This window comes from Anabas testudineus, chromosome 19 (assembly GCF_900324465.2).
Source record: "Anabas testudineus chromosome 19, fAnaTes1.2, whole genome shotgun sequence".
Classification (NCBI taxonomy): domain Eukaryota; kingdom Metazoa; phylum Chordata; class Actinopteri; order Anabantiformes; family Anabantidae; genus Anabas; species Anabas testudineus.
In genome coordinates, this window is record NC_046628.1 from 851,871 (window position 1) to 879,099 (window position 27,229).

A 27,229-nucleotide genomic window follows, 5' to 3' on the forward strand; every position below is an offset into this window, starting at 1 on the left:
ACAAATCAATAACAAGACACAATAGAACTGGATTAATTAGAAAAAACCTTTATTTTCATGTTCCCAATCCCGACATCAAACGTTCAGCAAAAAGCAGCACAAAGTGGAAGTGAATAAGAAGTCCCCAAACAGGTTACAGACTATACAAAAGCCATCAAACACACGCAGCAGTGAGCTGGAAAACGTAATTACACATTAAGATATGCATACATCCATTAAGTCGACTCAAAAAACTAACGAGAGAAGGACTGCATCAGAGAGAACATCACATACTCGAACAGTGGCTCTGAGCAACAAGGAGCTTTCTTTTGCCAGTTTACTTCACATGGTCGCACTCTGTATTTCAGCTTTTATATAACAATCTCACACCAAAACAGTCACCTCACAATGATGGAGAATCCCTTTTACACGTGACTCATCAGGTATAATTTGGTGACTTGGACTCATTTACCTTTAATTCACAGTGATTTTTCCAGACGTGTTGGGAAACTTGTGTTTTCTAAAAAAGATAGAATGTTCACCAGTTGCTGCTGGTAGCCGTTCATGGTTAATGACAATGTTTTAAAATGTCCGGTGTGAACAGTGCTGTGCCTTAACAAACCACAAGGCACAGAAATACCTACAGATGCTTCATAGAAACAACAAGAAATTAATAACTAGAAAAATGATTAGGCAAATCTGACACAATCTAGCTAATAAGTGGCAATGGCCGACACACACCAGTCAAGTAGCTGATCCACAAAAAACATTCTCGACTAGTGGCCAACCAAACAAGTTAGGATTGTTTAAAATCAAAAATACAAAATGAATCCACTGTATGCAGAGTCATTACTGGCAGCTATCATCAGCTGATGTCTAATGGTGTTACATGTGAAAAAAACTAAGTAACAAAAAACAATTCTGACTAAAAAAAGTATTACAAAGTCTGAGGTATGAGCATTTTCCCATGGAATCCACTGATACATAATTAAACGTAGCTTTGAAGGCAGCACATACTAAGTTTCAAATATGACAATTCATACATGGAACACATTAAGGTTTTCTGTGAACAAGACATAGTCACAGTCCAACTGCCACAAAGTAACACCTGATATTCAAGCTGTTGAAAACGATATAACAGTTTTAGGTTGGAGTCAAGCGATGGCTCCTAGAAGCTGAACGTCAAGCTCACTTTGGGTTTGGTTAGATATTACAGTACAAAGAAGAGAGATAGCACAGTGTCACCTGACTTTAGTCTGTTCACTCATGATTAGTGTGGTCTCTCAGGCAAATAAGAAGTCTGGTTATTATTGGGTGTCGTTATGGAGCGGACAGGTGAAAGAACGAGTGACTGATGTGGAGATCAGTGCTCACACTGCTACAGCAAATGAACAGATAGAAACTTTATGAGGAATGAGCTAAATTAAACTGGTTTTAGAAAAATAGTTCACTGAACCCAAACTAAAAACACAGATGACAGCACTGTACAAGTTTTTGTACACAAACATCCCCTAACCTGTATTTTACCACATAAAGTATACTGTAAATAAGTACAGTATGTATTAAATACAACTTGGACAGTATCTAAATGTCAGTGTCCATGTTTGAAGTTTGAATGAATTAGCCATAACTGTCATAATTAATGTCTGTTCTACATAGTTTTTTTCCCGGAAAGTATGTCTATTTATATTAATTACAATAAACCTTTTACTTTATTAACCTCTTTCCTTGGTTTATCTGTGTGAACATGTTTCCACATCAGTATTTTGTACCATTTGACCCATGCAGGCTCTGTACTACAGAGGTTCACTGCATCCACAAGAGAAAAAAAATCTCTGACTTAATAATTCTGACTTCCTGTGCCATAAAAAGAGAAACAATATCATATAAATGACTTACTATGTCATTATTCTAAGATCTTTCCTCATAAGATAAGGTGGAATTAATGTCGTATGAATTTATGTTGTTAAATGTTAAATAAATGTTTAGGATTTCACTGATAATTGTCAATATATTAACCGTTAATGGCAAATCTGACATACTTTAAGTTCCAAAACATATACATATAGACTGATAGCGTGGCTAAATTTGCAGTAGAATACTTCGTGTTACCACAACACAAATAAAAAGTACTTTGTACTGTGGGTAAGTACTATGGGTAAATAAATTCCAGGGGGAGCAGTGACACAAATTGGTTTCCACAATTCAAATCTAAATAACTTACAAACTTTGACCAATGCACTGAGCATTTGCTAACTGCAGACTACAACATCTGTATTTAGTAAAGTGAAGCACATTAACATTTTCTCACATTGATAAGTGATCAAGATTTCAATGTGGCATTTCTTGTTCTACACTATGAAGCCTAATTTGATTAGGCTACCAAACTATAAACATGTATGACGTTAGAATAATGACCAACTGACCTATGAAGGATCGTATTGTACCAAGATTTAAATGTAAAACTCAGTGTGACAAGTGTTAAATCATTAAGCAGTTAATGTCTTTACAACACCACATTCAAGCACCTAAGAGCATTTGAACATGTTCCTGTAAGGCAGTGGACTACAAACAACACAGACTGCTGTAATAGAAGCAACCAAGAAAAATACTATACAAAAAGCACCAAATTATAGTAGTTACACTTCAAATTCCAATGTCAGTGCTTAAAGCCAGACTATGTAAGAAATAAAACTCACTTGTGGTAACTTCGGTACAGTCTTACCAGGCCAGGTAGGGGCCAATGTTTGGCATTAGTCTGCAGAAATTTAGAGGAAACAGGAAAACTACGTAAACACACTGAGACTGCTGCTGTGCCATTTAACATCTGACTATGCACCATATGGTACCACCTCAGGTTGGCTCTTCTCTATTTGCTTTTAGTTCCAGGTTCTTCGTTTTACGTAGCTCATTGACATAATGATGCCAACTGCTATGAGCTTGCTGACACACATGGGAACAATTGATGATAATGAAGGAATGCTGCTCTTGTTTCTCAGTATGTGGCTGTTTGTCATGCAAAGAGAATTAGTTTTAGAAGGAATTGAAGGTAGCAGACGAATCACTGCTGAAACAAAAATCATGAAAATTTGGGAAATACTTCAGAGTTTAGACAACTGGTTGTAATGGTAACACTTCTCTGTGACCAATTAGTAATCTGCAATGTGTTCATACCACTTTTTGATATTGCCTCAGCTTGTGTGGAACCTCAATGGAGGTAATACCAAAACAGGAGCAGGCACCAACATTTGATGAAATCTGATGAAAACCCCATTAGGCGCAAAGAGTTGTATGAAGCTGAGCTGATCGAATGCAGTGGAAAAACACTATAAGCTGTGGTTAAAAAAAGGTTAAACTAAACCAAATCATCTCACTCTACACTTTTGGTAAAATGTACATCACACAGTTAAACATCTGGTCTGTAAAACAATAACTCTCCTTAAAGTCTACTGCACTATAAATAATCAAATGTGTGAGACTTATGCGGATGCTGGTTTAATAATACATCTGAGAGATTTCTAGCCTCAGGAGACTGCTCAAATCACCTAGCTCACAATTTTGCTGGCGCAACCCTCTTTCCGGAAGACATTGTTTAATCCCTGTTGAACCAGCTTAACAGCAGGTTTCTGAAAAAACTTCAGCTTCTTTACTCCTCTTTACACCACTGACAGCAAGCTTTAACCTGTCATGAAGCTTATGCAACAGCTGTGATGTAGAAGATGAAGGCGTTTGTTGTTGTCTGCTAATTGTAAAAAGTAAATGACTCTTGGGAACTGAAGGAAAATTATATTTGTCACTATCCAGTAAATACTACTGATGTTCACAGTAAAAGTTACATAGTCTCACTTTAAGACTTATTTTTTATGAGAATTTAATGAAATTTGCAGATACTACTAAGAATCACTGACACATCCTTCCTGTCATAGAGGAAATCAACTTATCAGTATTTGATTGTGCAGAGGGAGGAAACACTTTTAAAACAAGAGAAACTAGTTTGCCTACTGTGGATTTTTATGCAATGTTTCCTGGTGCCAGCTATAAGCTTATCTGGCACAAATTAACGCAAAGCTTACATGAAAACAAAGTGTGTCTTAGTTGTGTATAAAAATCCCATTCCCCTAAACCAGCTCCATATGCCAGCCCTGAGAAACTAAGGTAACTGGGAGGGGACAGTGTTACTTGTTCTACAGAGACACTTAGGCAGGTACACATGTATTACCAGACCTGTTCTCTTCCAAAACATCTGTGGGCAGCTAAAACTGAAGAAAAAAAGTGAATTGTAAATGTTTTGCTCTAGTTGCTGCCCAGAGAGATTTGCAGGTGTGGTTGTTTCTGTTGGATAAGACAGAAAAGACCTGACAGTGAGCAGTTGGTTTAGGGTTCAGATTCAGGACTGCTGGCTGCTCCACTGGTTGGCCATGGGCCTGCGGAGCAGCTCTTCCACATGACGGGCGACATCCATTGTGTCCTCCAGGTCAAAGTCTCCATCTGCATCCAACATGGTGTCATTCCTGACAGAACAAGAACAGAGACAGACATTCAAAAAAAGAAATGTGTTGACTGCATTTACCATACTATACTTGGGTAAAATAATAAATTATTACAATAAATAATGTAATAGAATATAAATTGTAAAATAATAAATTATGTTTCTGTTGACACAAACTGAAATGTGATCATCCTCTGTAAGTTCATCAAGTAATATTTATTTATAGATCTGATTTAATAACAACAGATTTTGACCAAAATGCTTTTGCTGGAAGGTCAGCATACGAATTAAATCAAGACGGATGTAATTCTAATATTAATTAAATAACCAAGCTGTGACAGACTATTTAAAACAATTCAATCATTACATTAAGTCTTAATTCTTATTAGGCATATAACTAGAACATCTCCATACTGATCTTGCTCTGATGTGACCAGAGTGTGACGAAAGCTGACATATAGGGCTATGTAGGTATGTGGGCATGGGGGTGTAAGTGGTTAGTAAGGCAACGATGTGCACTTGTTCAATAAATTTGTTCTCAGCTTGAGATTTTTGTTGTGCACTTTGCAAATGTCCTATGTATTTTGTTAATGTCCACAAATCAATAAATGCTTATCTGTTACTGAGAAAAGAGTATCATCACCAGACTTCTTTGCAGTGTTCACAGGATTTTATCATGAGTCAATAAATGAAGTAGAGGATCATACTTACATAGAAGGGTAAACACTGAAGTTGTTGGGGTGGCTCACAGAAGGAGAAGCTGTCTGCTCCATGAATGTGGGAGTTCCTGCACTGGGCTCAGGGTTTGGGGTGGTAAATCTGCCAGAGACATGTCATGCATTACTTCTTTACATTGCATTACGTACAGTTATCTATCAGAAAAAACATTTCACAAATTAGCACCTAAACCAGGTGTTAGCTGTGATGGTGGTGTCATAAACAGCTCTAACAACAACCTCTCCCCCTATTCACCCCCTTGGATGTTTCATTCTTTTATTGACATCATAAATCAATCATGGGCAATAAAAGTTGGTGATGTCAATTAAATAGGCTGCAATCACAGCATGGAGTCTGTGTTGATAGTTCTTAATTAGGCTTGCACATCTGGACACTGGATGAGGTGAATTAATTTCATTAATATTCACCCCCTTTAAAATGACTGACCTAATCCAACAGAGGTCCAGATATTTGGTGTTAGTAGTCACACAATTAGTGAAATCGGGAAGCAGACACCCTCTCTACATTTAAGACTAGACTAAAAACTTTCCTTTTTTATAAAGCTTATAGTTAGAGATGGATCAGGTGACTCTGAACCATCTCTTAGTTATGCTGCTATAGCTTAGTCTGCTGGGGGACCTCTACTGATACACTGAGCTCCTCTCCTCTCTCCTTTCTCCTGTATCAATCACTATGAGCCTGGTTCTGCTGGAGGTTTCTTCCTCTAAAGGGTGTTTTTCTCTCCACTGTTGCCTAAAAGCTAGCTCAAATGGGACTGTTGGGTTTTCTCTATAATTTTTTGTATAAATATTCTCTGTAAGGTCTTAAACCTTACACTGTAAAGTGCCTTGAGATAATTTCTGTTGTAAATTGGCGCTATACAAATAAAACTGAATTGAATTGAAATAGTTATCACTTGAGTGCAATATTCCGTTATTTTAATCTACTATACTTCCTACTGTTATTGGGGAATGTTAAAGAAAATCAGCGGAATAAGAACAGATTTCTTGTGTTTCGGACCTTAAATGAAAAACAGTTGTTGCACAAACATTGTCAGCATTAACTCTGGTGAAGGATACCCACACTTTTGACTGCTTAGTTCTCTCCATTGTCACTAAGAGTAGTGTGTGTGTGTGTTTGTGTGTGTGCTGCATGCTGCAGTGTATGAGAGAGAGCTTCCCCTGCCACACACAAGCTTCAAGAAAGATCCCACCTCTGGATTGGGATTAGCAAAAATGCAACACCGAGTGCATAAAATGTGCAAGGTAATGTTTATATAGCAAAAATAAATGGGTATTGTCTTAATCTCATCAGTAGCAACAGCATAAACAATAACATTAAAGCTCATTAATACTCCAGCATTTATTCATTTGTCCACATTCATGTCCACTTAATAGTGGGTTTCAGAACCTATCCCTAATTATATGTCATTTATCTGTCAGATGAGTTAAATTAGTTTATAATTCTCTTTTGGCTATGGAGATACGGTGCACTGCCTTTCTATGTGCTTGCAATTCTTACAGTAAATGCTTATGCTAATGCTAAGCTCTTAAAACTTGCTGCTTGTATTTACTTCTGTTGTGTTCATTAGAGTGTATAATTCGAGTGTGAATTAGAAAACTGGAAAAAATGCACTTACTCTGGCACAACTTGTTTGATCTGCGGTTTCACATATCCATCCACTGCTTTTGCTGCAAGAGAACCACCATGCCTTAAAAACTGAAATTTAGAATATTCAACTGAGTGTCACCCATGCATTGGGTTCATTCCACCAGGCTTTTAAAGCCTTCTATTCTATGACGCTGCTCAGATATAACATAAGGCAATGTCTATAAATTATTCTCTATTTAATTGAAGCAAACATCCAATTCACAGCTGTGTGTATTTACCAAAAAAAAGACAGTGATGTGTTGATGTGAACAGTATTGCTGGTACATACAAAGTGGAGGGGTGTAGTACTTCGCGAAGACCTCATCTTTGGGTCGGTCAGGGTAGAGAAACAGAAGATGATTAAGGTCACTGATGCGATCAGCCAGAGAGCGAATGGAGAAGTCTTTTGTTGTATAAGGCAACAGATTCCAGACCAACCTTTCACCTTGCCAAAGAACAACCAAGGATTACAATCACTGTGTGCGTGTGTGTGTTATTAAAGAGGTACTGTACTACACTGTACTACACTTACATTCGGTTATTTGGCACGGAGGACTGTATATCTGTTTCATTCAATTTGTTTTCTGTTCTAACATGCAGTCTTTTGTAACCTTCACCTCATGTAACCTAAGTGTCTAACAAAAATAAAGAAATCCTCTTTTCACCCAGTGAAAGGCTAGAGGTTGAAGCTGATCTTAGATAAGACAGGTGCAAGTTTGTTTGTTACAAGGACTACAGAGAAAGCAATGGGGAAGGAAAACACCAACAGATCACAGTTGGCAAGTATTTGTTAAATGAATTATTCCATTCTGAGGAGTACTGAGCACTAGGCAATATACAGAAAGAATTAGACAGAAAGCCAAGGACAGACATTTTTGCAGGATATGCAGGGATACAGAAAAAAGGACAGCCGACTTGGAATTGAACTTCCTTTGTATCATTTGCCTTGTTTAAGCAATAATATCAACAATAATAATATCAACACTGGAAAGATAACTTTGTCTGAGTCATCTTCACTAAACAATGGAACACAGCATTCAGTACCTGATTTGTTGGGATTCTCAGCCACCCAGGCAATGGTGATGCCTCCAATCTCAGAGTCACTGAATCGCAGAAGGAACGTGCCGTTGGGTTTGGACATCAGCATGTCCTGTGCCTGCTGCTTGTTTACAAAGCCCAGAATGGCCCTGCACACAGAGAACAGACAAATACACTTACAGTATTCACATAAAAGCACTTGTATGCACTTAATGTGCTTTCACTGTCACCACAGATTAAGGCATTTGTATTTGTAATATGTTAAGTTTGAATTCTCATGTCAAAAAACCTTTGTTCAATAAATGTATCAAATGAGTCAATTTTACTGATGGGTATCATAACTGTTCTGAAGACCAGTCAAGTGTCATTGTGGGTAGTGTAGGAGTCAGGTTTGAGAGGGACAAGTATTTCTGAAATTACCTATCATGAGACAAACAATGTTAAAGGAGTGCGATACTATTGTTGCCCGATCTCCAGACAGGGAAGGGGAAACTGATCTCATCAAACATAAACAAAGATATTTTCATGGAGTTTGTTTGTTCCTGTGCCAGCTAATATTGCTTAGTAAATAAATAGTTTGTTATTGATTGATATACATTTCTTGCAAAAAGTGAGGCATTACCCGTCATTCCAGTGAGGCTTGAGATGTTTTTTCATCAGCTCCACAACTCCATCAAACCACTGCCAGAAGGTAAAGTTGCGTCCAGGTAAGCTCTCCTGTACAAATTAAACATGTTCCATCAGTACTTTTACCTGCACACATCGATGGTTTAATATTTCCATGCTCACACACACACACGCATGCATGTGCACCCATGACACCAGATCACAGAATAGCCTGGAAGTTTCTCATATCACATCTGTACTGGGGAAGACTAGTTTTCGGCACGATGCACTCATTCCTCAGAGAATTAAAAAATTAATTGGAGCTTAATTTGTAACTTAGCTTAGTGGTTATCATTGTTGTATTATATATTTCCACTTGCTCTGTATTTTCCTAAAGTGCAGAACTGTGATGTTGAAATGCAGGACTCACTCGGTTGAACTGGGCCCACGATATGGTCATGGTACGGTAGTCCTCAGGGTTGTTACTGCTGTTTGTAAAAGCCTTCTGTGCCAGGAAGACAAGGTTATCCTCTGATAAGCCACGACCACTGTGCATTTCTGCCTTGTACTTCATATCAAGGGCCTCACACAGCTGAGGCCACAGCACCTTGTCTGGCACAACAAATGGTACCCTGCCCTGACAAGAAAATAAAAAGTGTGGAAACCATGAGGAAGACACAGGACAATGAAGGGATTCTGAGGGGTCCAACTCAGATTGTTCCGTTATTTAGATGTTTGTCTAAACAAATGGAAAATTACAGCTTTCTGATTTAAGAATCATACTGAAGGATATATGGTAAATACAGGACTCTACCATACACTAACACATCTAAACACATACACTATTACCAGACTGCAGCTATAAAAGTAAGATTTGTAACTTGTCTTTCCTAATTAAGTCAAAATAAACTACATTGTGGTCATGGCAATGAAGGAACATGTCCCCCAGTGCAATGAAGTGACTCATTTATATATTTTCAATAGGTTCTGGACAGCAATGCAGCTACAGTGCCTATAAAAAGTATTCACCCCCTTGGATGATTCATCCTTTCATTGACATTATAAATCAGTCATGGTCAATAAATGTTGGTGACTTTGACAAAGAAATTTCAGAATAATACCTCATAAATATTGAAGTGAAAACAGGTTTCTACAAAGTAATGTCAATTAAATAAAATATGTGAGGTCAAATCAAAGTTTGCATTAATATTCACCCCCTTTAAAATGACTGACCTATTCCAACAGAGGTCCAGACATCTGGTGTTAGTAGTCCCACAGTTAGTGAAATGGGGATCACCTGAGTGCTGTGAATGCATCTCAAGTGATTGCAGTATAAAGAGACTTGTGTCTGGAAGGTCCAGTCACTGGTTAATCAGTATCCTGGCTACCATTACACAATGAAAACAAAAGAACACTCCCAGCAACTCAGAGAACAGGTCATTGAAAAGCATAAGTCAGGGGGTGGATACAAAAAAATCTCCAAGGCACTGAACATCCCTCGGAGATCAATGAAATCCATCATCAAGAAATTATGTCTAAATCTGCCTAGAACAGACCGTCCACACAAACTGAGTGACCGTGTAAGAAGGAGACTAGTGAGAGAGGCCACCAACAAACTGATGACTACTAAGGCAGATACAAGCTTCAACAATTGAGATAGGAGAGACTGTACATACAACAACTGTTGCCAGGGTTCTTCACCAGTCAAAGCTTTATGGGAGAGTGGCAAGGAGAAAGCCACTAATGTTAAATCATGTCTTGAGTTTGTCAATAGGCATGTGAAAGACTCCATGGTCAAGTGGAAGAGGATTCTTTGGTCTGATGAGACCAAAATGATTCTTTTTATCAGACCAAACGTTATGTTGGGCGCACACGAAACACTGCACATCACCACAAACACACTGTGAAACACGGTGGTAGCAGCATCACGCTGTGGGGATGCTTCTCGGCAGCTGGCCCTGGAAGGCTTGTTAAGGTTGAGGGTAAGATGCATGCGGCAAAATATAGGACAATCCCGGAGGACAATCTTATTCAGTCAGCATTCAGTCTCCCTATGGCTTGGGAGAATTTGTTTTCCAGCAAGACAATGACCCGAAACATACAACGAAAGCTTCAAAGAAATGGTTTACTGGCAGCAAGGTGAATGTTCTGGAGTGGCTGAATCAAAGCCCAGACCTGATCCCCACGGAACCTGACAGAGCTTGAGCAGTTTTGCAAAGAAGGATGGCATAAAATTCTAGTGTCCAGGTGTGCAAGCATAATTGAGACCAATCCACACAGACTCCATGCTGTGATTGCAGCTAAAGGTGCATCTACTAAATGCTGACCTGAAGGGGGTGAATAATAATGATGACATTACTTTGTAGAAACCCGTTTTCACTTTGACATGAGGAAATTTTCCGAATTTGTTTTGTCAAAGTTTTATTGACCATGACTGATTTATAATGTCAGCGAAAGGATGAAACATTCAAGGGGGTGAATACTTTTTATAGGCACTGTATATGGCATAGATGAACAAGTTGTATCAGGTTTTGGAAATGCACAACACATTTACATTAGCTGTTGTTTTGTATATACATATGGAATTTGTTGACAATAAGATTTTCTTTACCACCACATGATGCTATATACCAACAAGCTGACTCTATGTGAAAGTATATGAAATTGTTTGATATAGTCAACAGCTGCGGGATAAAAGTCTATGAGCAGACAACTTACTGGTTCAGCAAAGGCGTTGTCCCACAGTACTGTTGCTGTGGCGTTGTTGTCCTGACTGCCATGGACAATCACTACCACAGGCAGCGATAAGGTCTGCAAATATGATATATATAGATAGACAGTGATGACACCAGTACAAGGCTTTCATTTCTCTTCTATTCACAAGTGTAAATGGTCAAACGTCAAATGCCACATTTAATTACTTTGACGTGGAAGACTAGTTCGTTGCCCCCAACACTGAACTGTGATTCAAACAGAACTGTGAACTTCTCCTCCGTCACTGACTCTGCACCTCGACGATCAGAACGCTTGATCCGTTTCAGTGACTGCAAACACACACAGAGCAAAGACATGAGAAGACGATAAGTTGTGTGCTAGGCAGAAGTCACTGAACATGGCCTGGTAATGCAGTACAGTGTTATGATTTTGTATTTAGTTGAGCTGAAAAAATTTAACTTGGAAATAATATTGCACTTAGGAAACATTCTCTGTTGGGTTTCAAGGAATTGATGATGACAATATGTTGATGTTGCATGATCAGTTTTCTTCTAGCTTACAGTAGCTCAGGTGATAGAGCAGTTCCCGGTTCCTAAAGAGAGTCCGGTTGCTAAACTGGCCTGTTTGCAGTCCTGACAAGTCACCCATTAAAACATTTTGTGCATTATGAAATGCCACAAATGACAATGACAGCCCTAAATTGTTGAGCAGCTGAAATACTATATTAAGCAAAAATGGGAAACAAATTTAGCTTTCAAAACTACAACAATTATTCTTAGTAAGTTCCGAAACAAAAGTGGTGAACATGCACCTGGCTAGCCCGTGGAGCAAAACCTGGGTCTTTCACCAGGCTGCGCATGATTGCATTCAGTTTTTAGTTATATTTTACACAGCATCCCAACAAACAAAATTGTAATTTTGTAAATATATATATAAACACATGTACATAAAATTGATAGGTCAATCATTACTATAGACTCTTTACTGTAGACTGATGTGTGTCTTTAAACATACTGAAATCACTCTATATCTGTGTGCTTTCTGCATAAAGATGAAATGAGTTACCTTACTAACATACAATTACCCCCAGGGAGCAAAAAAAGTATTTTGACAAGGAAAAGTTTAGAAACATCAGACCATTATTGTATTTTTACACCGAAATGTAAAAAAAATTGCTACTCAATTAGTGTTAAGCTTAAACAACTATTGCAACTATTAAGATTTGTTCAGAAATTCAAGCGTGGTTGGTCTTAAAATAAGTTTGTGCAGAGTTGCCAAGAAAAAAAAAACCTTCTCGGTTGGCAAATCAGAAGATAGGGGCCAAGATGTACAATTAGTAGACTTTAGATGATCAGAACCAGAGTCCAAAGTGCAGAGCATACAGTACAGAGGTAAAACACAGAGCCCATGACGAGATGATAGATGCCTGCCTAAGAGCATCAGTTTGGCAGCTCAATCACCATATCTAAACCACATCAAACTGATGTGGGACACGCTGGACAAAAGAGTTCGGCAACACTGCCCAACCAGCACAGCAGACCTTTGGGAAGACCTTATTCTGCGCTCACGTATGCTAAGAAATATATTGTTCATATTTCTGTGTTTTGTGCCCAACTGACAATGATGTAATTGAAAAAAACAAAACAAAACTTAGTAAGAATAAATAAGTGTGTAGGTTTCCAAACTTTTCCTTGGCAATTAGTTGTAAACCAATTATAATTGGAGTGTTGCAATACTCTCCCTAAAAAATAACAAACCAAAAAACCTATAGTTCTTACCATGTTTCTGAAGTGTGCACTAAGGGTACCAGTGGCCTGGTGATACTCCATCACACAGTTGTTGTTAAGGATTTCTCCACTGCTTTCACTACAAAGGCAAACAAAGCTTTTAGAAAGGATTGAACACATTCACAGTAACTATAGATCACTTCAACAAATGAGGTCTACACATTTAATGTATTAATCTCACATAATGATTAAAACATCATGAGACTATTGCCTTTTAGCACCCCACAAAGTACCCAGTCTTTCAATTTTTTTATCAGCCATCAGTGTGTTTCATTATTGCATTTGTTATTCTTTAGGATACATGGACAAATCTGCATGCTGGCATGTGCACCCCACCTGTGTGTGCTCTCATTCTTCAGCAGAGCTTTGGCCTGCTGTTCACTAACAATGACAGCTTTGACCTGTGGTGGATTCATGTGGACGTTAAGTTTTCCACCCACAAGAAGGCGCACAGTGGCTGCAAACTTGGTCTGGGTCTTTAACACCTGGGGAGGCTGCTTCTCAATAATGAAGGTGCTGGTGAGAAGAGGGGAAAATAACACAGTGAGTTGGGCAACACTTATGCATGATAAGAGATTCTGTCTATGAAACTCATCAAAAGAATTGTAAAGAGGTAAAATCACAGAAATGTATTTCCTGCCATGAACATGTGCATGATTCTCACTGTAGTTTTACAAGAACAAACGTGATACGTAGCATTGGCCAAGCACCCCATATTTCTACAAAAGCCCCACAAGACGCCTAAGCCATCTCTATTCAATTTTATTTATATAGTGCCAAATCATACCAAAAATCATCAAGGCACTTTACAGTGGAAGGTATAAGACCTTATTAAATATAACTATATACAGAATTATTAACTATATAGAAAAGTTAACAACTTTGCTTTTGAGCAAGCACTAGGTGACAGTGGAGAGAAAAACACCCTTTAACGGAAGAAACCTCCAGCAGAACAGGGCTCAGCGTTTGTGGCCATCTACCTCGACCAGTTGAGGTGAAGAACAGCAGGCAACAACAAAACAACAAAAAAAACCCCAACAAACTGCAAAAAGCAGTAAGGGTTACCATTTGAAAGTGTTTTGTCTTGTTTGGTCACTGGGTTAGCTTGTTGAATGTAGCCACATTAGCTGCACAGTAATGAACAGAAAATTTAAATAACAGAAATTTTTAGTTAAGATGTCCTAGAGACGTTGTGTGAAATTGACACTGGTGGTTTGGATGGTGGTAAAGTAGCATGTTTATTACATTATTAGAACGTGGTGCAGATCAGCTGTGTCTGCTGCTACGACAGAATATTTGTGATCCTGCTGCTGTGTCTTTGTAACTGGTAGCACTTCCATGTTTTTTTTCCCGCGACTTCATTTAAAAGTCACAGGCCAACTGCAAACAGGGAATTGAGGTGTATAACCTACATGGCTTTCAGCGTGACAGTGTACAGGCACATGTACGGTGTCGGTCAATGCATACAAGTGGACAAGTGCAGTGCCTCTCCTCCTAAATCTACTCACATCTCCTTTTCAGAGCCCCGAAGACTGTTCACAATGTCTACATAGCATTGAGATGGCGAGTTCTCACCTAGTAACGAGGGCGGAGATGACATCTGTGATGTCACTGTTGAGCTTGCTTAGTAGCTCTTCCATTGGGCCTGGCAGAGGAAGTTGCTGGGTCAGATGCTCACATCGCCGGATCTGTTGTCTGTTTTGCCAGATCAAGTCAGCCAGCTTCTCACACCTTTTGGACAAGGAGGTGAAAATATTTTTTTTCTAAAAGAGTACATTTAAGCATACACTTCAAGTACTTTTATTCTTCAAGTTTTAAATTTTCACAGTTTCTAAGAGGTGTTACGTTTGCTGCTCTGATTGTACAAAATGTACTGTATATGTACAGTATAACTACATCCAAAATTATCATACAGTCTGAACAGAAACTGAAACTTGGAGTGTAACACAACACACCTATAAGAAATCCTCCTTCATAAAGGTAATAATCAGTTTCTGTCCAAACTGTATGATCACTGATCACAGCAACACTGGAAGAAAACATGTCTACATAACAATCATGTAATTGCCTGAGGTCAATAAAACTGTTTAATTAAATCATGACCATCTAATATAATATAAAAGTCAAACTAATTGGCGAGCAGTTATTTTGTGTACCAGGATTGGAGGACATCCAGTCCTCCCTCATGAGGACCACCATTGCCAGCCAGCTGCTGCCTCCTCTTCCACTGGATCAGCTCCTCATCTAGTATCAGAGTCTGCTGCTTCCTCAGCAGGCCCAGAGTTTTCTGGTGCTGTTCTGACAAGTCCTGCACACACAATCAGTGATACATGAAACATATGAATATTGTACACTGCCCGTCCAAAAAAAGTAGCACAGTAATATTTTGTTGGACCGCCTTTAGGTTTAATTACAGCATGTGTATGCCATTGCATCGTTTCAATAAAGTTAAAATTCTGCAATGTCACAACATTTATTACCATCCAAAGTTGCATTACTTTTTCACCAAGATCTTTTCTTGATGATGGGAGATTCAGACCACCGCACAAGGTCTTCTCCAGCACATCCCAAAGATTCTCAATGGGGTTAAGGTCTGGACTCTGTGGTGGCCAATCCATGTGTGAAAATTATGTGTCATGCTCCCTGAACCACTCTTTCACAATTTGAAAAAATCCATTGATGGAATAACCTTGCCGTTCAGTATATTCAGGTAATCAGCCTACCTCATTCTTTGGGCACTTAACGTTGCTGAACCTAGACCTGACCAACTGCAGCAAACACAGATCATAGCACCTTCCCACAGGCCTGTTTGGTAGGCAATAGGCATAACGGAACAGGATAAATCTGAACTGATCAGACCAATGACCTTCTTCCATTGCTCCTGTTTTCATATTAGCATGACTGACAAGTGGTTTTCTTAAGGTTACACAGCTGTTTAGTCCCAATCCTTTGAGTTCCCTTTGCACTGTTGGTGTGTTTTCTTACTTTCACTACTAAACATATGTGTAACTTTTCTACAATTTGATTTCACCAAACGCTTCAGTGATTAATGATCACGATCATTCAACTCAACTAATCTCTTCCTCGAAGATGATGGTTCCCTCCTATCCTGCCGTTTTTAATAATAGGTTGGACAGTTCGTTATCCAATTTTATTAGTTTTAAAAATCTCCTTAGATGTCTTTGCTTGATGCATGCCAATAATTTGATTCTGAAACAGTTTAACATCTTTTCCATGACCACAGGATGTGTTTTCCAGTATGGTTGTTTAAGAGTTGAGCAGCTACTCACTGCATCAGTTAGGGTTTAATAACTTGTTTCCAGTTGAAACTCTAACTAGCTCTTACTTATTTGCTTAGTTAAATTCAGGTGTTTTTTTTTATTTTTGGGACGGGCAGTGTATGTCACACTTGCTATCAGTGGAATGTGTAAAAATGTTACTCAATTTGTCAGTTTGGCAAGACAACCACTCAAAGCTTTAGAATTAGTTTTATATGGCTTGTTTTTGTCTTAACATTAATTTTGAACTATTGTATGTTATACAGGAGAGGTGTGTGCCTTTTAAAACTGTCCAGTCGAGTTCAAGAAAAATCTCAAGCAAACAGGAAGCCGCGAGCATCAAGTTGGAGCCAACATAAAATAACTTTTGTAAAGACAGAGATTTTAGTTTTTAATTTTGAATGCTCTTGCTAAAAATCCGAGTGGGTTTTACCAGTTAAAATTGTATCCATTGTAAGCACGGAGGGGGAAAAAAAAGAAGGTAAACACATACATAACATGCTGTTACTGCTGCTCTTTTCTCTCTTGGTGCTGCCTTACATGAACTTCACAGTGCATCGTTTAGTTTGCTGCAAAAATCTTGAGTGTCTGAATTATTGCTCTATGTTTCTCTTTATGTGTGTGTGTGTGTGTGTGTGTGTGTGTGTGTGTGTGTGTGTGTGTGTGTGTGTGTGTGTGTGTGTGTGTGAGATACAGAAGTCCAGCTAATTTTAATCCTGCTTTTCACAGTTGCATTGCATTCCAGATGCAATGCCCTTTGCTGCAGTGATCAGTCAGTAGGTATTTGTCACACCTAAGCAGCTCTTTATGCAGCTTTAAATTCTCACCGACTATATACTGTATGACTCCTCTAATAGGCCCAAACAGTCAGTCAGTTTTTACTGGACCTGTATTTCTTTTGACTTTACCTGTGCAAAACTTGGTTCAGCTCTATAAAGAATTTGTATTTGAATGTTCAGCCTTGGAGGCTTTTTACTGTTGCAGTCAGTTTTGTGAGTGCATCTGTGAAATATGTAATATATTGATGTATATCTGCTTGATCCCACTCTGTCACCACCATATTTTCAATTTCTGAGGTCTTTATTGTGCACACACTTAGCTGTAGAAAGAATATATTTTTCTAGGGTTAATGTCAAAGTCATGAGTGTCATGTAGTGTTATTTGCATAAATAAGAACATTAATAATAATAATAATAAAAGAGAAACACACATCAAAAGTAACTGGTGCTGCAGTAAGGTCTGGAAGGCAGAGAAATCTTATCACTGATGCACCACTAACACTACAGTATTATACTTTGCACAATGAAGTGTCTATTACAATATGTAGTTTCTCAGCACAAATAAGATAGAAATAGGTCAAATGGCAAAGGAAGAAAGTAGGGAGTGATAGTTGCTGCAGTGTATTGCAGCCCCTCCAACATGTGGGCCAACTGAGCTTATTTTGCTAGTTTATGCTAGCAGAACAAGAACACTATGCTCAACATAAATTATTATTGCACTAATAGCACAATAAGAATGTGCTTGTTTTAGAGACACCCTAAAATTTCACATTTTCAGATGACCTCATGTCTTGTTAGGGAGATCCCAGTTCTCCAAGGCTCCCCCACAGTATATGTATATATCTAATATATGTGTGTTTATTTAGTGTATTCATACCAGCCTGTATTTCTGTAGTGTGGTGGCCTCTCTGGTGAGCCAGGCCTCCACAGTAGCCCTCTTGCTTTGTAGAGTGGTCTCGCGCTGGGTGCGCTCAGCCGGTGGCAGTGAAGACAAGCTGCTCAGCTGGGCTAATAAAGCAGGAGGAAGACGGGGCGTCACACACCCAACTACCACAGAACACCGCTTATATGTGGATAAATCTTGATTTTTATCAACCACCCCATCACTGTAGTGATACAAGTGGCAAGAAAAAGTATGTAAACCTTTTGGAATTGCATGGTTTTCCACATTAATTTGTCATAACACATAATATGATCTTCATCAAGTCAAGAGTTTAAGAAATATGTGCGTAAAGTAATAACACCAAAAAAATTATGATCATGTTTTTATAAAGATCATAAGTATGGAGTATGTGAAGTGATACCTGGTTGGTTTTTGTGCGGATCAAACTCAAAAATTTAGTGTTCTTTGTCAGTGGAAGTAGCTGTAGTCCACACCTCCAAACTAATTTTCTCAACTTATGTTGACTCCAATTAGCTATTTTGAAGTCATTATCGCACTGAGAGGTTTTTATTGTTCTCAATAAAGACTTGAAAGATTTTTTTTGTGTTATTACTTTACCTACACACACACACACATTGCATTTGTTAATACTCTTCAGTTAGATGAAGAGCAGATGACATTTTATGACAAATAAATGCAGAAAACCATGAAATTCCAAAAGGTTCATCCCGTGTGAGTCACAGGATGGTGATGTTTGATTTGATTGATGTTTTAATGGATTAGCACTCCTGGCAGGGCAGAGAAACAAATCACTAAACTGGAGTAACATTATTCGGTATTCGATTAGTATTTGCATTTAGTGAATTTACCTTACTTAAATGAACAGTAATTGGATTCTGCGCTACCTAAGTTACACTTTTAGTACTAAATAAGGCACAAACTGATCTTTGGGCAGCGACCACTAAAAATTCTAAACATAGACAGAGACTGTAATGTGTGTATATGCCTGTATGGTGGCTATGTGTCCTCACCCTGGATGCGCAGGTTCTCTTGGTATTGGATGATGAAGTACTCCTGGCTATGCTGCAGCTTTCGCAATTCATTCTCGGTCTCCTGTGTGGCCAAGCGCAGCTCCTCAAAAGCCTGGTTGATCTGCTGGTGCCGCTGTGACAGGCTGTCCATGGCCTGATTCCCATTGCCAGAGCTGGCCTACACACAAAATATGAAGAAGGTTCAATGTTGTCTTTTTTAGCCTTCAGTCTAAAACTATCAACATCATTTACTGCATATCCTCTTCCAAACACGTGTACAGTGGCAAGAAAAAGTATGTGAAAGTATAATTCATCTAACTCACAACAATACAAAAACACAGTCTGCGGAAAATAATAATAACACAAACATTATATGTTTTCATGTTTTGCTGAATGAGGTAAAGAAGAATCCTAGAGTGTCAGCTAGAGACTTACAGAAATCTCTGGCACATGCTAACATTTTTGTTGACACATCTACAATAAGGAAAACATTAAACAAGAATGGAGTACATGGGAGGACACCACGGAGGAAGCCATTGCTGTCCAAACAAAAATATTGCAGCACGTTTGAAGTTTCCAAAAGAGCACCTGGATGTTCCACAGCACTACTGGCAAAATATTCAGTGGACAGATGCAACCAAAATTTAGTTGTTTGAAAAATCACACAACACTATGTGTAGAGAAAAAAAGGCACAGCACACCAACATCAAAACTTCATCCCCACTGTAAAACATGGCAGAGGGAGCATCATGGTTTGGGGTTGCTTTGCTGCCTCAGGGCCTGGACGAATTGTTGTCATTTATGGAAAAATGAATTCCAGAGTTTATCAAGACATTTTGCAGGAAAACGTAAGACCATCTGTCCGCCAACTGAAGCTCCACAGAGTATGGGTGATGCAACAGGACAATGACCCAAAGCATACAAGTAATTCAACAACAGAATAGCCTCAACAGAACAAAATACACTTTCTGGAGTGGCCCAGTCAGAGTCCTGACCTCAACCCGATTGAAATACTGTGGCATGACCTTAAGAGAGCGATTCACACCAGACATCCCAATAATATTGCTACACTGAAACAGGTTTGTGAAGAGGAGTGGTCCAAAATTACTCCAGATCGTTGTGCAGGTCTGATCTGCAACTACAGGAAACGTTTGGTTGAGGTTATTGCTGCGAAAGGAGGGTCAACCAGTTATTAAGTCCAAAGGTTCACATACATTTTACACCCTGTACTGTGAATGTTTATGTTCAATAAAAACATGAAAACATATAATGTTTGTGTACTATTATTTTCAGCAGACTGTGTTTTTGTACTGTTGTGAGTTAGATGAAGATCGGAGCACATTTTATGACCAATTCCTGCAAAACTCCACGTAATCCCAAAGGGTTCACACTTTTTCTTGCCACTGTAAATCTCAACCTCTGCCACAGCCCATTATGTGTAACCAGGATTTCTGTATATGATGTCACATCACCAACCCCTTCAGTACTTACATTTGTAGCTTCTTGAACCAGCCTCTGTTCTGAATGCAGGATGTGTTTAATGCAGCGCACCAGCTCCAAAGGACAGCGATCGTAAGTGCTCTGCAGAGATATATTACACAAATGTGTGCAAACAGATAAAGGCAGTGAAGAAGAATTCACTGCTAAACATAGATGTAAACAATACAAATTTTAAACTTGCCCATCAATGAATCACATGTAAGAGTAGAGTAAGTTATATGTTAATGTTGTTAGCTGATTAGTTAAATAATTCAATACTATACCAACAAAAATGGGCTACTAGATTAGAGCTTTTATTTTTTTGGTGCAGCTAATATACAAGTTCTGCTCTGACAATAGTAATTCAGATTTTTTTGTTGCTGTTGAAACGTACCTGCTGGTTTACATTTCTCAAAGTCAAAACAACATCAAATATAGTGGTACATAAGCACAATGAAACCCATATTTACCCACATTTTACCAAATGGCTACAAAAATGTTTGTAATAAAAATAAAGAGAAAACATGCCTGAACCAAAACTAACTGACTCATGACTGACTGGTATGTGAACCTAAAGATTAAAATGACAGTAGAAATGTATCTTCGATTGTAATGCCCACCCTTTGCCAATTCTAACCATTGTCCCTCAGTCAATCTACAACAGAATGACTGGACATTCTGACCATTTTTAACAGTGTTCTGAAAGGTCAGTGAACAAAATGTGTAACTAACCATGTTTATTGTAGTATGTAGCAAATGCTAAAGACAGTTACCTATTTTGGTTCATAACACTATAGAAAAAAGCAGTGGAACGAAACCATAGCTTGGTTTCTGTAACCAAGCCGAATGAACATAGGCCTAGTTGTTTTACATAGCCACTGTATGCTGCCCTTACGCTGTGATGCTGTCACAGTTATGATAAAAACACACACTTGGTGTGTTTTAAATTGTCAAACAATGTGTGTCTGGTTTAGTTTTATATGCTTGATACTGGGAGAAAAGCTCTGATTTTTCAACAAATTTGTACAAGGGTGTCTACAGAATTTAAGTAAAGTGTATGTTTTATATTTTGCTAACATCATTTACCTGGCTGTATTTGTAACACGACACCTGATTTAATTCACAATAGGTCACAAGAGGCAGCAGGACCAATCCTTCTGATCTTGACTGTTTGCTGACTATAGGCATTTACAGCTAAGAGGAACACAGCAGGAAGTGTGGTTTGCTTTATCATATCACAATTATTTTTCATGTTTACAGGAAATACACTTTATGACAGTTAAAACATAACGTCATGTGAAGCTGCTTTACCTTTCTTCACATAATGTGCCATTAATGGGGTAAAACCACCACAGAAATTCATAGTTATATTTTTCCCTCTGGGAAAGTCAGAAAGTGAGATCCCAACCTGGTACATCTCCTCCTACAATACACACCTTTGGTTCAGAGGTAGTCTGCCATCACTAAAACCATAAAGAGGTAGACAGAGGGGGCACACTTTGCCCTGCATGGTTGCTTTGAAGATACAGATTAGAAGACTCTCTGGTAACCTCACGTTGAGGACAGTGATGGACTGACAGACTGTATCACTGATTACATATATTTCTTTGTGGACGCCCACATATCCACAAAAACTATTTGCTGCTTTCCAAACAACAAGCCCTGGGTCACAGAAGACATCAAAGTCATCCTGAATGACAAAAAGAAGGCATTCAGGTCAGGAGACAGGGAGGCAGCAAGGAGGGTCTAGAGCAGGGGTCTCAAACTCAATTTACCTGGGGGTCGCAGGAAGCAGAGCCTGGGTGAGGCTGGGCCGCATCAGGTTTTCCACAAGAAACGTTTTGTTAAAAAAAAAAAATCCCATCTACTCAAATCTCTTTATTTTATTTTTTTATACAAAATAAATAAAAACATAAAATATTTATAAGAAAATAAATCATTAACAAATAAATAAAATAATAATAATAATAATTACATTCCTCTAGTCGGCGACTATATGTGGTTTCTTCAGTGTTCTATATCTGCTGTTTTCAGATTGAAATGTCTGTATTAACAGTTCTTTAACCTTTAACCTTCTTCTGAACACGAATTGAACATTGAAGAACATGAACTATTCTTCTGAATATGGCTTCTCTTACCCACTCCTTGCTGCTACTGACCTGGCAGCCCTTCCTCTCCCATAGTCGAGCCACATTTGGCTTAAGGGAGGAAGCAGTTGAGACCCTCAGTATGGTTTGAAGATGATCATCAGTAAGTCTGGACCTGTACTTGGACTTATTGAAGTTCACCTCAGGGAAGCTGGGGGTCCATTCTCTCAAAAACTGCAAATAGCGCGATGCAAATAAAAAACAATGACCCGTAAATAATGGTGCGACCCTATAACCCCAGTCACATAGCGACAGCTGTCGTGAGTTCCTTACTTTTATTTTAACCCGCCACACTTTGACTTATAATGTCCCGCTGGGCAGCAATTTAAAAAAACTTTTTTTTGAAGTGTTGTGAACGCAGTGCACTGGACAAATGTCCACGTGTGCTTCATAGAAACGAGGCCGCTAGCCAGGATGAAAACTCTCCATGGCAACGCTGCTGTCACTCATCGAGAAATGGTTCTCTGCTTGGATTACGCCTGGCCGATGTCCCACCCCCGAGACCCATATACCCCACCGTTATTGGTTGGTTGGTTCGGCTCCGCACCAACACTGTAAAGTGCCAAACATCAAACTCGAGGGCCGCACTAACATTAAACTTTCATATGAAGGCGGGGGCCCCTGGTCTAGAGATTGCCGTCTGTGAGGATCAGGGAGGTGAAAGAGGCTTACAGGAGGAAACTGGGACAAAGCCTTCAACGTAAAGAGGAGAAAGTCGTGCCTAGTTCCCATGATTAAGACGCCACGTCTGAGAGTCCTCAATTGACTAGAGACCAGTGGTTCTCTCACATATTATGAAGGCTTTTGAAAGGCTGATCCTGGAGTCCCTCCGACCTCTGGTCAAACCCTCATATGACCCTCTCCAGTTTGCTTATCAACCCCAAGTTGGAGTGGATGATGCCATCATATGCTCCGTCGCACCTACACCCACCTGGACAAGCCTGGGGGCTTACTCAAGATAATGTTTTTTATTTCTCAAGTGCAATCAATACCATCCGTCCTGCACTGCTAGGAGAAAAATAAAAAATATGCAGGTTGGCACTCCCTTGATTTCTTGGATAATGAACTACTTCACCTACCGCCCCCAGTAAGTCCACCTGCAGAACTGTGTGTCTGACACTGTGGTCTGTAGCACAGGAGCTCCACAGAGCACAGTCTCCATTTCACTTCACCCAGTACACCTCAGACTTCAGGTACAACTCAGAGTCCTGCCATTTTCAGAAGTTCTCTGATTACTCTGCAGTTGTAGGATGTATTAAGGGTGGACATGTCACAGAGTACCGGGGAGTGGTGGACAGTTTTGTTGACTGGTGTGGACTCCATTATCTTCAACAGAACATCAATAATACAAAGGAGCTGGTGAGGGGGAGGAGGTGGAGGTCATATTCGAGTACAAATACCTGGGAGTGTACTTGGACAACAAACTGAACTATACTAAGAACTCAGCAGTACTGTACAAAAAGGCTCAGAGCCGGATGTACTCAGGTCCTTTAACGCCTGCAGCACCATGCTGTGAATGTTCGATGAGTCTGAGTCAGTGGCCAGTGCCATCTTCTATGAAGGTAGTAGGTAGCAGACACTAACAGGCTGAACATTTACATTTAAATTTAGTCATTTAGCAGACACTTTTATCCAAAGCTAACTGATCAAGAGGGTTGGCTTTGTTCTGGCGGCGGAGCTGGACCCTCTACAGCTGAGAGGAGGATGCTGTCTAAACGCCTCTCAATCCTGGACAATCCCTAACACCCACTGCACAGTGTGTTGGCTGGACAGAGGAGCACGTTCAGCCAAAGACTTATTAACATCAAATGCTCCACAGAGCGCCACAGGAGATCGTTTCTACCTGTGGTCATCAATCTGTACAATTCCTCCCCCCTCTGTAAGGGGTGGCGGAGGTGATAGTGTCATATACTTGCTGTGAATCTACATATAATATATATATATTGATCCAATTTCATTTATCTATTTTACATATACTGTATATATATATATAGTTTTTCTGTATTGATGTTATTATTGGTTATGTGTATTTATGTTGGTGTTGGATCTTTCCTGGTTGGGGTTCATTTTCTTTCTGTCTGTTTTGAGAACAATGGTAATGGGGCAAAACTATTTCCCTCTGGGATTAATAAAGTTTTTTGAATCTTGAATTTCAGCTTTTATTTCCAGGTGTTTACATCTGGATCCAATACACAATGTTTTGACTCCTGGTTGATTATATCATTGACTTTAGAACTGCAGCAGCTAAATGTAGCCGGGGTAAAAAAAAAAGCTCTCACTGACTCGTTTTAACGGGGGCCTGGCAGATCGTGTAAAGGACGCCCTGATGTTCCACCGCAGTCCAAAGACTCTCTAGGCAATGATGAACTTGGCCCAGCAAGATAGACAACCAGATTAGGGAATGCCAAATGGAGAGGGCTAAGGGCACATCCAATCAGGTTTGCCACTCAACCCCCAGCTTCTCCACCAGGTGGTGCCTCCGCCTTCAAATCAAGCCTGCTTCAAGCACTTTCATGCCAGCCCCAGAACCTATGCAGATTGTTAAAACCTAATGATTGAAAGAGAAGATTCAAAGAAAACCTCTGTCTTTATTGCAAAGGGTCCAGGACATAAGACTCTCGAATGCCTGTTAAAAGCCGAGGCTCAGCGTGTGAATTTACAATCACCCCAGGTAGTTGTGTTCATCTACTTGGGTCCGATGCCAATATTGTTAATTCAGCTCTGGTCAGTAAAAGTAACATTTAACTCTCACATCTGACTCGGTGCATGAAGTTGCACTCTCCTAATAATCTCCTCCACCACGAAGTAGCTTGTAGAACAGATTAAATAACCTTAACTATTGATAACCATACTGAATGAATCTTCTTATTTGTCATTCAGTCTCCTAACCCATCTATAATTCTGGGCGCCCACTGGCTCAACTGCCACAACCCCCACATTAATTGGCCATTTGGACAAATCCTGGGCTGGGGATCTAATTGCCTTGTTGAGTTCTTTAAATTGGTTCTGCTCGCAGAGAGTGACGAGACACGCTACACAGAAGTCTTCTCAGACCTCTCCAAGGTCCCTTCAGTTCAGAGTCCCTAAGACTGTGGGATTGATTTCATACCACCAATCTAGAGGTGGGCTTTTTTCCCCTCTTTCTCCTCCAAAACATTGGGCAAAGAAGAAATATATTACTAAGGAATTCAGAGCAGATCTCATCTGTCCTTCCACCTCCACTGCAGAGGGGGGATTTATCTTTGTAAATAAAAAGGATGGGACTCCTTGACCTTGGATTGATTATCAAGGGCTCAATAGTATTACGATTAAAAAATCACTATCCTCTCCAACTTCTAATATCTGCCTTTGAACGTTTGCAGGAGACTAAGATGTTTACCAAACATATAACCCATGTCAGGGCAGTCCTTCAATGCCATCTTCAGAATCACTTATTTGTGAAGGCTGAGAAATGCGAGTTTCATAGGTCATTCCTGCAACACTGTCCTCCAGTAGTGCCACACATTTTGGTTGTCATTTTGGAGTCTTCCGGACTCTCTTACTTGTTAGGCAGCAATTCTGGTGGGCTACAGTGATCAAAGATGTTAAGGAGTTTGTTGCCTCCTATCCTGTCTGCTCTGCTAATTAAATTGCTAGACACCACCCCACCAGTACCCCACAGACCATGGACTCACCATCATCAGACAAAGACTAAAGGCAACACAACTGAACTCATCACCGAACTCATCTGATTTTTCAAGATGGCTCACTTGGTTCCACTTCCCAGGTTACCTAGGTTTTGTCATCAAGGTCAGCCTCTGGTTTCCATCCATAGTCCAATGGGCAGACTGAGAGGCTGAACCAGCAGCTAGAGAGTGGACTGCACCTCCTATGTAGCCAGGACCCATTCTCCTGATCAGAGAATGTGGCCTGGACAGGTGTGGCACCTTTTGAAATCGTCTATGTCCTCCTCTTTTTCTCAGCCTCGATCTATAAGTCAATGTCCCTTCCGCTTACTCCTTGGTTCAAAGGTGGCACAGGGCATGGCAGTGAGCCAACCTGGCCAAAAAGTCTGACTCTCCACTTGGGATCTCCCTCTAAAGACGCCGAGTTGACTATGCAATTCCGGGGAACCATCTCTAATTTATCTAATATATCTAATCTAATTCATCCTATGGCAGTGTGTTTGTGTCTACCCAGGCTACTGCGCATACACCCCACATATCCAGACTCATCCACCTCCGAGCCTCCTAGTGCCGTGGTCTCCTGTACCTTGTCAACTTGAAGTATTATAGCCCTGTGGCTCGTTCCTGGGTCCCAGCTCGCCACATCTTGGATGCTGCCCCCTCATATTCATCTTTTGATGTTAAACCCAAATGTTTTCCATCTACAGCAAAAATAAAGGAACTGGTCTCACTGTTCCAATACATTTGGAGGGGAGTATAGGTATACCTGTGTTTGTGTGTAAGACCTTGCACTAAGATGCCCAGATATTTAACATTCTTAATTGAAGTCTCAGCTCAGAACCACAAATCAGATCATGTAGTGGTTTTCTAGTACTATGCAACTTACCACTGGAGTAAGTTTCAGCACACTTTAGATATGTACAGTAAACCATTGCTGTGTAGCTTTCGCTGTATGCTTCGGGTCATTGTCTTGCTGGAAAACAAAT

General features: G+C 39.6%; 1 protein-coding gene across 1 annotated transcript in view; it reads right to left on the reverse strand.

Moving 5' to 3' along the window:
* Positions 1-481: 481 nt before the first annotated feature.
* The window catches only part of LOC113156389 (signal transducer and activator of transcription 5B-like), a 30,744-nt gene continuing 3,996 nt past the window's right edge, over positions 482-27,229 (reverse strand). The window contains exons 4-19 of the mRNA XM_026351508.1: positions 20,444-20,533; positions 18,953-19,130; positions 17,916-18,046; positions 15,138-15,289; positions 14,557-14,712; positions 13,318-13,497; positions 12,973-13,060; positions 11,401-11,523; positions 11,198-11,290; positions 8,910-9,116; positions 8,496-8,590; positions 7,880-8,022; positions 7,125-7,280; positions 6,825-6,876; positions 5,180-5,287; positions 482-4,490 (exon numbers count right to left, since the gene is read on the reverse strand). Of these exons, the coding sequence (XP_026207293.1) occupies positions 4,367-4,490; positions 5,180-5,287; positions 6,825-6,876; positions 7,125-7,280; positions 7,880-8,022; positions 8,496-8,590; positions 8,910-9,116; positions 11,198-11,290; positions 11,401-11,523; positions 12,973-13,060; positions 13,318-13,497; positions 14,557-14,712; positions 15,138-15,289; positions 17,916-18,046; positions 18,953-19,130; positions 20,444-20,533 (2,076 nt within the window). The 3' untranslated portion in view covers positions 482-4,366. The remainder of the gene's footprint in view (positions 4,491-5,179; positions 5,288-6,824; positions 6,877-7,124; positions 7,281-7,879; positions 8,023-8,495; positions 8,591-8,909; positions 9,117-11,197; positions 11,291-11,400; positions 11,524-12,972; positions 13,061-13,317; positions 13,498-14,556; positions 14,713-15,137; positions 15,290-17,915; positions 18,047-18,952; positions 19,131-20,443; positions 20,534-27,229) is intronic.